Below are 11,134 nucleotides of genomic sequence, written 5' to 3'. Positions count from 1 at the left end.
AGTGTTCACAAGCTACCAATCTATTACGTAACCAAGGCTCTCCTGGATGCGGAAACCCGCTATAGCCATTTAGAGAGGCTGGCCTTAGCCTTGCTAGTCGCTGCTCGCAAGCTCCGACCCTTCATATTTCAACTATTTAGATCAAATAACAAAGAGAGACTGTGAAAACCTTAAAAAGAGACACTTCATATTCTCACTGCATTGTTTATTATTTTTGATATTGAAATATTCCAAATTTCTATTTTATTTAGCTAAAATAATCAGAGATGATATTTTCTTTTCATAAAATCAATGGAAGAGATTCTTACAAAACTTGTGAGCAACTCAACAAGCAAACCTAAGTGTAAACACTATGATTACAGTGGCAGCTCTGAAGTAAACTTCCTTGATGCCTCTCTCCACATTCTTTATGATTTCATCTCCCTTCAAACTTGAGCGTTGCTTGTTTGCTTTCCTAATCACCTCTCTGAGTATATTTACAGCCCATGACAGTAATACCAAACTGAAACCAAGTCCAGTGTCTACAAACTTGTTTGCGCAAAAGGGTACACGCCTTGAAGCAAGCCTATAGACAACTGAGAACAGCACAGCGATTCCAGCTCCAGCGGCGGTGATAGAAAACTGAGTAAGAATCTCTGATATCTCTCTGCTTGATCTCTGTATTGTTGTTTGTTTGTGTTGATGATCATTGCCTATCATTAAAGACAAAAGGCTCTCGTAAGCATGGAGATGGTTCCTTTTGTAGAGGTCTCTCTCTTTAGTTTTCCTCTTCATGGAGATGGTTCCGTGTTTCACAAGATAAGACTGGCTCTTCTGCATCAATACATTAACAATTAACACAATCAGACAAGAACCAACAAGGTTCAGAACGAAATATGCGAATCAAAGATGGTAACTTTACACGAACCCACACGAAATGAATAAGTTACCTTGATGATGATATCGGCGTTACTGAGCTCATAAGGAAGACCAAGGCCAGCTATTGAGTGGCCATAAGAAGTCATGAAGCAAAGCTTTATCAATTTTTTGTTTCTTGTCTGATTGTTTGAAGAGAGCTCTGTTCCTGTCTTCTCTTTACTTGTTGAATAGAAATAAGCAAAGCTTATCGAATTTAATGAATCTTGTCTATTTTTTTTGGCTGTAACGAATTTCAAGATTCTTTTTTTGTTTCGCGACCTACATTTATTCAATTAACTCTAATGATGGGTTTTGTAACCTAATTGTGGGCAAAGGTTAAATCTTTGAGAGAGCTGTGGCCAATAATAAACACAATTAAGTATAAGTCTTCTTCAGAGTTTAATTAATGTATGAAAGCAACAGTAACCAAAGGACCCAAATTTCTTCCACCAAACATCTACAACAACGAAAGCTTCTATCTTTTTCTTACATGATCATTGTAAACCGTTAACAATAGGAACAAGAGACAAAAGAAAAAGAAAAAAAAGAGTGGGCTACATAGCCTACATTAACCTCGGAGGACCACTTTGATGCGTGCGTTGTTGACTTAAGCTTAAAAGATAGCTTGAGTAATAAGTTATCATAATCCTATTGAATTATTGGTTGTAAGAGGATTAAGATTACTTTGTATATTTAGGAGTATAGTTTCCCATACCTTATGCACCTTGAGGGCTACTCTGACTCTCATAGTACATAACGTTTAGTTAGTAGTATTGAACATCATGAAGCCAGGAACATATGATGAAGATAAGAATGATCTGGCTAGTGCTCTCCTTTTTCAATCCATACAGAGTTACTAATATTATAAGTCAGAAACCTCAAAACCTCAAAAGCAGTTTTGGAAGCAATAAAAGCAAGACATGTAGAAGCTAATAGAGTAAAAGACGCCATGCAACAAATCTTTATGACCAATATTGATAGAATGAAGATGAAAGAAACTGACATGATTGATGATTTTGTTAGTGAACTTTTGGAGTTATCCACGAAATCAGAAACATTGGGAGAGAATATTGAAGAATCAAAGCTCGTTAAGAAATTTTTTAATAGTCTACTACGAAAGATAAATATACATACATATATTATTGCTGCTCTTGAACAAATTCTTGACTTTAATACAACGCGTTTTGAGGATATTGTAGGAATATTGAAATCTTATGAGGAAATGATTTGTGATGAGGATAAACAGGTATCAAGGAAAACTTATGAGGCTAACATGGACTCATCACCGTATCAAGAAAGTTACAATTCGGGAAGAGGTAGAAACCAAGGTGGACGTTTTCTTAACAGAGGAAGGGGGCATGGACGCTACGGCAGCCAACAAAACTCGAGTTACAGACAAGGAAAGGATAAATCCAAAATGGTGTGCTATTTATGTGACAAAATAGGGCATTATACGTTCAACTGTCCCAGTAGGTTACTTAAGCTCCAAGAAACGCATGAGAATGATGATGCAAATACACAAGAAGCTGATAATGATGCATGAGGTGGTGTACCTCAATGAAGAGAACATAACACCAAGCAAGTTTGAAACGCACTCACATATAGACAATATGTGGTACTTAGACAATGGAGGTAGTAACTACATGACTGAAAATCGTGCATACTTTTCTAAAATTGATGAGAGGGTCACGAGAAAGATAAGGTTTGGCGACGATTCTTGTATGTATATAAAAGGAAAAGGCTCAATCCTTTTTATATGTAAAGATGTCCAACGAAAGATCTCATGAATCAATTGCTCCAGTACTCCTGTCCAGAAAAAAAAAATTCTCGGATACTCCTGTCCGAAGCTGCCCGGATTAGAAAATAGATAAATCTTTAATTAAATCCGAAAAATTATTAAAAGACCACGGAACCAACAGAGTTTTGCGTATTTACAACCCAACCAGGACCATTTCCCGGACCATCCAGACCCGATCAATAAAATTTGGATCTCTTTTTTCATAACTTTCGACAACTTTGTACGAGTTGGTGTAATTGTAAATCTTGGTGTAACTGTACAGCGTATAAGACTGGGACTAATATAAACTGTATCAATTACAAAGTTTGTGCAAAATCAATAGGTGCCGGAGCTGCTACAATTGCTTCAGCGGGAGCTGCTATCGGTATTGGAAACGTCTTCAGTTCTTTGATCCATTCTGTGGCGCGAAATCCATCATTGGCTAAACAATCATTTGGTTATGCCATTTTGGGCTTTGCTCTAACCGAAGCTATTGCATTGTTTGCCCCAATGATGGCCTTTTTGGGGTATAGAGCCGTAAGATGAAATGATATCATCATCAGAATTAGGAAAGTTTAAATTAGAACATTCTGAAATTGAAGGAATTTTCCTTGCACCAAAAAGTTTTTCTAAATTCAACTAAGTCGCACTTTTTGATTTACAAAGTTCAACTAGTTTTGATTGTATTTTTTACATTTGCATTATGTTCTTTTATGGAGACAGTGTTGTTAATAATAAATAAATATTAATTTATAGAGAAAAACTAGAGACATTATATTATATGAAATGTATTTTACATAAACGTAGTAAAAGTAAATAAAAAGTACATGCCATAACTCATAAACACACAACTAATCTTCAATTGGCCAGTAGCCAGCGGTCAAGTGAATATCATTGCAGAAGTCTCAAGCTGCACATTGCCAGAAACAACGATTGCATGTCCACAGTGTTCTAGATCCATCTAAGGAGACTACAAACACCGGTTCTATTACTACGGAGCACCAACAATCATGTGAGACGTTGGGATTTATTCTTTCCAGTAGAGACATAAACACCTCAGGTTTTTCGTAACCCTAATGGCCTGAGGATACCGAAGTCGTGATCATGTAATTCATCCGATCAACAAATTCACGACTAAAGCTAGGATAGTTGTGAACAAATCCTCTAGGATCAACACTAAACGCTAAGTTCAGCATTCCATCTACATGCTTGGCCCACAGCAATCCTCTCTCACCAGCAAGACGGATTTTTTACCTTCCTTCATCAAGTAAATGGAAGACGAAGAACTCATACATACCTCGCATGTAGATGGCCTCTAGATTACCGGTTTGGTAGCACCTAAGCCTGCATGTCCTTAAAGCATTAGCCTCATCAATCCAGTCATTCAAGTTAAAGAGATCTTCAGATCGGTAGAAGTATTCTTCTCTGCCAATTTGATTGAACTGGGAGAAAGCAATTCTTACACTACCGAAGTTCCGAAGATGGCTTGTTGCTACCTTTGAGAGAATTTTATGAAACATGGAAGGAGGGAGAGAAGCCAAGTTACTTTTCGAAATGGAGAGATTTTTGTTTAATCAAGTAAATGGAGAGATTTTCGTTTTACTTATTTGGAGAAGGTGAAAACCCCTTTTATAATGGGGATGATCCTCTAACCGACATACACGTAGTATGGAAGTTCAACTAACATGTAGAGAAAAGTATAAACTGAGTATTTATTACCCCACTTAAGGGTGATTTGATAGACGCCCCGAGAAGACACTAGTTCAGAAGACATCACTTCTCAGTGCGCATGGGTTGGATTTGAAACTATGAAAAACTCTAATCGATAAAGATATATAACTGTGTATAAGTAAGTGAAAGTACCTGATTTAGATTATCTAAATTCATGAAACTAAGCACAATTTTAAAATTTTGATTGTCTCAATATATGAAACTATGTAAAACGTTAAGAAAATGAGATATTTTGTAACTTTATTTCATGTTATTTAATAAATGAAAATACTAATATTTTGTAACTTTATTTGATGTTATTTAATTCTCGACTTATTACCCCAACTATTCTACAAGTTGTAACTCTTCCATTTAAGGGGAGACAACTCTTCCATTTAAGGGGAGACAGCGCGACGAGACACGAGTTCAGAAGACACGACTTCTCTCTCCTACAGTCGCATCTCTTGGTATTGGAACTGGAAGTTTGTATAGCTTTAATTTATTAAGATTTATAACTATGTATAAGTAAGTGAAACTGAGTTATTTTGATTGTCTAAATTTATGAAACTAAGAAAAATGTAACAATTAGATTGTATAAATATTTGAAACTATGTAAAACTTAACGAAATTTAGATAGTGTCTTGTTATATTTTGATAGAAATGATCGGTATCCAAAACTTATTATACTTAGTGGGTATATTTAATGTCGGGAACAAGCAGTATAGGAGATAATAAATGTAAATGTTAGTACTTAGTTTGGGAAAAAACCTGTAATTAATGATTCAAACATCAGCGTGTCCATTTAAGGGTGATTTGATTGACTCTCCGAGAAAGCAAGACTTCTCTCACACGCCTTCTGACTGCAACAGTTGCATGTTTGGAATTTGGAAATTTGTATAACTTTAATTTATTTAGATTTATAACTATGTATAAGTAAGTGAAAATGAGTTATTTAGATTGTCTAAATTTAAGAAACTAAGAAAAACGTAACAATTTAGATTGTATAAATATTTGAAACTATGTAAAACCTAACGAAATTTAGATAGTATCTTGTTATATTTTGATAGAAATGATCAGTATCCAAAACTTATTATACTTAGTGGATATATTTAATGACAGAAACTAGCAGTATAGGAGATAATAAATGTAAATGTTAGTATTTACTTTGGGAAAAACCTATAATTAATGATAATAATGGACTCTGCGAAATAACTGCATGTCTCGAATGAAAAGTCTCTTATAATAATAATTACACTTGCATTTCAACGCCACAACACTACACCGTCTACAATCAGGGATTCCTACAATCATCATTACCATTGCATTTAAACTCCACCACAATAAGTTAAATCGTCTTCTTCAGTCCGGATATAACATTTCTCTTGCAAAATTCACCAAAATGAAAAGCAAAGAAAGGATTCATCATCTCCTCTCTCAACAAACAAGATGACACACTACAATAAACTTTCTGAAGTTTCTTATAACCCCAAGATCACGTCTTGGCGTTTCAGAGTCAAAATACACAGGATCAACCCTTTCTATTCATATGTTACCAGCAGTGGGCCTTTCTATAAATATGTCCTAGCAGATGAAGAGGTACGTGTTAAATCATCATCTCTCGAGTTTCTAATAGCACTACAAGAAATATGTACATTGTTAGCCTTGGAAATATGCTATATTAGATGTTTGATAGCAAATTCATAAATGCTATGTATACGGCAGCAATCATAGATACCCTTCCTATAATAGCATTTTGTGAATGCTACAAAATATGCAGATACATAGCAATACTTAAACGTTGTTATTAACTTTAGCTATAGCACTATTTTCGTTCTATGATAGGTCTTTTCTACAGTAAACCAATAATAATTTTAAATAAAAATAAAATAATTGAAATAAAACAGACATTTTCTTATAATTAAAAATAAAATAAATTTTATTTATAAATTAAAATGGGTTTACAAATAAATTTTGGTTTACAAAACAAACCAAAATTAAACACTAAAGTCAAACCAGCACAATTTCCCCAACTTGGTTTACACTAAACCAAATCTAAAAAAACCTAAACCTAAAAAAATAAGAGTCCAGCCGCCATAGCTTCCTCTTCTTCTTCCACCGTCAAAGTCTTCAACCACTGTCCCGTCAAGGTCTTCTTCCACCACCGTGAAGGTCTTCAATCATTGTCCCATCAACGAAGAATGGAGGTTAATCTACAGAAATTGGAACAAAACAAGTCAGATTCACCAAAACAAATCAGATTAAAAAGATATATATATATATATATATATATATATATATAGGAATGTGGTGGTGGTGAAGAGTGCGATAGAATCGAAGGGAGTAGTGGTGGTGACGAGCGCGTCGGTGGTGGTGCTGGTGAGACTGGAACGAGCTAGAGACCGGTGACCATGAGGGCGAGTTCGAGACCGACCGTCGCATCTTCTTCTTTCTCTGCATCTCCGAGCTCTATCTCCTCTCTCTGTTCCACCACTTCTCTTGGTCTCTGTCGCACAATCAGAAGGCGGACAGCTTGATTGATGAATCTGTGTTGTGTGTGAGAGAAATGAACGATTGAAGAAGAAAGCAAAAGTCGCATAAGATTGAGAGAAACAAATAGACCAAGAATCAATCTGGTCCATTGATTAAAATATAATCGATGGTTAAAATTAGTGATCCACACCATCGTTATCTCGCCAATAGAAAACAAGGATCAAAAGAAGTTAGATTTCCCTTATTATTTTTTGTCGTAGAAGGCTTAACGACACGAGTTTTTAAATTTGCAGTTTAAATCATATGAATTAAGTTAATGATTTTAAATGATTATGTTTCAAGTTTTTAAATCTTAATGAATGCTTATATATTTTGTAGGTATGATTTAATTTATATAATTAAAAGCTATTATGAATTTAGTTAGATTCATTTAAAGATTAGTGTTTAAGATATAAGTTTGGAGTATGAGATATGGGGTTTACAATTAAGATTTTAGATTAAAATATGAAAAGTATTAGATTGAAATATTATGTTTTAAATCTGTGTTTTAATTTTAAGAATTTAGATTTGAAGTTTATTTTTAGTGGATGTAAAGTTTATGTTTGAAATTAGAGTTTAGAGTATAGAGTTTGATTGAAAATCTATAGACTAAGATTGAGAATATTAAATTTTGAGTTTAAATTTAAGATTTGAGATTATAGTATGAAAATATTCGAGTTTAAAGTTTATGTTAAGAATTTAGGCCTCTAGGGTTTAAAAGTAGGTTTAGGGTTCAACTTACCCACTTCATTCCAGGTATGATTTTGGGTTTGATTATAGATTTATTTAGGAAATGATAGTTTGAGATTAAGAAGATTAAATTTTGAGTTTAATTTTTAAGATTTGAGCTTATAATATGATAAGATTAGAGTTTTAAGGGTTGTTTTAGAATCATGTTTAGGTTTAGGGTCCAATTAGTTTTTCTTAACGTTAGAAAAATGCTATTATATGTCTTCGATCGCATTACTAAAACCGCTTAAATAATATCTTTGGCGCTTAAGTCAATTTTCCCGGTAACTATTGGCAGAATCAATGGTTTATCCTCCCGCTCACTTAATTTTTAAAATAGCATTAATTAAGTGCTATTTTAGGTTTCAGTCTATCATAGCGTTTTTCTAAGGCTATTATATAATTCGGAAATTTTTAACTAATCTACAATAGCAGTTTAGTAAAACGTGCTATAACAATCTGCTATCAATGAAGACTTTTTTTGTAGTGTAGCATGTAACCGTAAAAAATAAAAACTTGATCCTTGTACTTTATTTATGTAGGGAACCAAGATGGAGATGACCATTTATGGGAATTCTGATAGGTTTTGAGGCCTATAGAAGCAAGAGGGAAAATAGGTGGAAATCTTTCGAGTAGAAGTTAACCTTTCCTATCCAGGTTTCCAGGCAACTAACTCTCGGTTCAATCTATCTGCTACAAGCAATACGCAAGTCCACATCATCGATCCTCTGAACAATCGACTTTTCATGGACTTTAAGAACATCCATGCAATCCCTCACATGGACCATAGGGACCGAAACTATCCCATAGGTATGAATGCTACTAGAATTAAAATATATTCACATGTCTTGGATTCAGAACTTTGTATAGCTTTAATGTATTAAAAATATAACTATGTATAAGTAAGTGAAACTAAGTGATTTAGATTGTCTAAATTTATGAAACAAAGAAAACCGTAACACTTATCTGGTAGATACAATGGGAGTGGTCTTCAACACGGAAGCCCATTTCGAAGACCCTGCAAGTCCAAGGATGGTGTTTTACATAAGGGACAACATGTAAGTAGAAAGTAACATATGATCAAAGCAAAATTTATCAATACTGCAAAATTTATCTATACTGTAATTTATCTGAATAGTGATAGTCAGATAAAATGTGTGGCAACTGGCGCTCATGCTTATGCCTTCCGGGATGGTCTTGAAAACATGAAGGGTCGTGGACAGGTGATTGTGGTCCTTAAGATGTGGAGGGTCTGCAAATTTTTGAGTAACTGTAGTTTATGTGTCTGGTTTTAAATGTGATAGTTGAGTAAAACGTTTACTAAACTCATTTACACAGGTTATTTTGGTCCTCCTAATCTATGGCTTGAGACCGAGGGTGGATTGTCTGACTTCAGGTTCAATCCGCGTTTGCTGGATCCGCGTTTGCCGGAGGTTGAGGAGTTCAGGCAGTCGCTACTAAGCAGTGACCCTTATGTTCAGCGATATGAGGCTGTAGGTCTTTTGTAAATCTTGTTGCTCTCAATATTCTCCATCTTTGTACGTGTCTTAAACTTGGTGAAAATTTGTTTAAATGCTGGTGAAACTATGTCAAATGCTGGTGAAACATCGTGGTTTTACCTTTTTCAATTTTCCAACTTCGAAAAAATAGATGAACTACAAATTCGTGTCCGTATAAACTGGTAAAAGTTTGTGTTTTCACTTAATCAATTGTCCAACTTTGTAAAACTTAGACAAAGTTGAAATTCGTTTTCGTATAAATAGGTCAGACTTTGTGTTACTTTCACTTTCTCAATTGTCTAACATCGTTAAAATTATAGAAACTTTTTCGATAGATCAAACTACATAGTTATCCAACTTCGCATAACTTAGGAGAAACTTATAAAAAACTTAGAAAAAACAGAAAGTAGCTGGAAGTCTCTTAGGAATTACTTCTTGTACATCTTAATTCCTAGAACTAAAACGACAACAAGAATAACACAACCTCCTGATATCTTTATCTTGGGCTCCATTATTTTGGGACCTTCACTTAGTTCACTTTCACTCCTTATTGTTGCTTTGAGAAATTGAACTTCTTCTTCTAGCTTTCGAACTTGGTTGTCCAACTGTTGTATCTCATCGGTGAAAGCTTCATCAACCCATTTGAAGACGTGATTGTCGTTCTCAAGCTACAACGGATTAAACGTACCATTAAAACAAGAACGAGTAAGCCTTCAATAACTAAAGCTAAACGGATGTACCCTTAGTGATGCCGCATAGATACACCGATAATACCGGTGATATGGGTTTTGATTTGTTTTGGAGATGAGCTCGGTGATGCCCACCCCGCACCAACACTTACTAGGTATTCCCGGAGTTCGTACTCGTCTACGACCACTGGTCGTGGAAGATGAAGCAGACATCTCCACTATTTCTCTCTCGGGGTTGGGGGGAGTTCGAATGGGAGAGAGATAAATTAGGGAAGAGAGAGAAAGGACAAGATAGCCAATGGGGAAAACCAAAAAAAAAATTCTTTAACACTTCGATTAAACGATTTTGGGGTTTTATCAAACTGGGAAGAGGGAAATTCAAAATTCGAAAAGCTGGGCGGAAATTTTTATTTTAGGATTTTCGTGGTCGAAGTTTCACCAGGTTTTTAATTTTACAGAAAACATAAAAGTTGTACTTTTTAATTATTTCCATTTATATTAGTTATACTCTACTTGAATGACTGATTTTATAGTTATACCAATTATATTATGTTTCCTTGGTTCATTTCTCATACGATCATGTACAAATAAACTTGATTTCCTACCAGTAGCAAATTTTTAAAATGTAACGAGGTGAGTATTAACGAAAAAGCTATGAGAACTCATTGTATTTCCTAAATGATTGCTAACAAGCATTGAAATTAAATTTTTATAATTCTGATTAAATCATAATTTTAATAATAATCACCATCTTATCTTATTACTTCCATGACTTATTAACAAGTTTAGAATTTACAATCATATTACTCAGTTTACCTATCGTAGTTATACCAGTAAAGGAAAAAAGTTTCACTTGGTTGTACAACACACAAATACAAATTTCACCTCACAGTGTTTCCATACGATAAAAACATCAAAACTGACAGCGAAAGGCTTACAACCTACTTCACATCAAAACTGAAAGCGAAAGGCTTACAACCTACTTTACATCAAAACTGAAATCAAAAGGTTCACAACCTACTCCTGTTCTGTTTCTTCTGGGGGTGTTCATCGTGTTCCAAACTAGTGCCTACATTCTCTTCTTCTCCATATCCACTCTCACGCTCGCTATAATTCCTACTACAAGAGCTTTCTCCAACTCTTGATAATTGCTCGGTTATTTGAACTATTTACAATTCTTGGATGTCTTCCACATGCAAAATACTTTTTCTTTGCTCTCTATCCACTGATGTTAGATAAATAAACACATCTTCATCATCCAAAATATATGATTGTCTCTTAGGTTCCACTACCAATGGAATGTA

General features: G+C 34.6%; 2 protein-coding genes across 2 annotated transcripts; both read right to left on the bottom strand.

Annotated features, from left to right (window-relative positions):
* Nucleotides 1-257: 257 nt before the first annotated feature.
* On the bottom strand, nt 258-1,162 carry LOC106326216. Its single transcript, XM_013764238.1, has 2 exons — nt 930-1,162; nt 258-813 (listed from the first exon to the last, which is right to left on the bottom strand). The coding sequence occupies exons 1-2, from the start codon at nt 1,002-1,004 to the stop codon at nt 325-327; spliced, it is 564 nt and encodes a 187-aa protein (XP_013619692.1). The 5' UTR covers nt 1,005-1,162; the 3' UTR covers nt 258-324.
* An 8,407-nt stretch (nt 1,163-9,569) lies between these two features.
* On the bottom strand, nt 9,570-10,043 carry LOC106323958 (uncharacterized protein At4g04775-like). The gene is made up of 2 exons (XM_013761996.1): nt 9,882-10,043; nt 9,570-9,809 (listed from the first exon to the last, which is right to left on the bottom strand). The coding sequence occupies exons 1-2, from the start codon at nt 10,041-10,043 to the stop codon at nt 9,570-9,572; spliced, it is 402 nt and encodes a 133-aa protein (XP_013617450.1).
* Between the last annotated feature and the right edge of the window lie 1,091 nt (nt 10,044-11,134).

This window comes from Brassica oleracea, chromosome C2 (genome assembly GCF_000695525.1).
Source record: "Brassica oleracea var. oleracea cultivar TO1000 chromosome C2, BOL, whole genome shotgun sequence".
NCBI classification, from domain to species: Eukaryota; Viridiplantae; Streptophyta; class Magnoliopsida; order Brassicales; family Brassicaceae; genus Brassica; species Brassica oleracea.
This window is presented reverse-complemented; position numbering and strand designations above follow the sequence as displayed.

Excerpts from the sequence above, each read along its gene's own strand:
- LOC106326216 (XM_013764238.1), bottom strand. The coding sequence starts at position 1,004 with ATGACTTCTTATGGCCACTCAATAGCTGGCCTTGGTCTTCCTTATGAG. Across the intron at positions 814-929 it reads ACGCCGATATCATCATCAAG|AAGAGCCAGTCTTATCTTGT; the intron begins GTAACTTATTCA and ends GTATTGATGCAG.
- LOC106323958 (XM_013761996.1), bottom strand. The coding sequence starts at position 10,043 with ATGTCTGCTTCATCTTCCACGACCAGTGGTCGTAGACGAGTACGAACT. Across the intron at positions 9,810-9,881 it reads TCTATGCGGCATCACTAAGG|CTTGAGAACGACAATCACGT; the intron begins GTACATCCGTTT and ends AATCCGTTGTAG.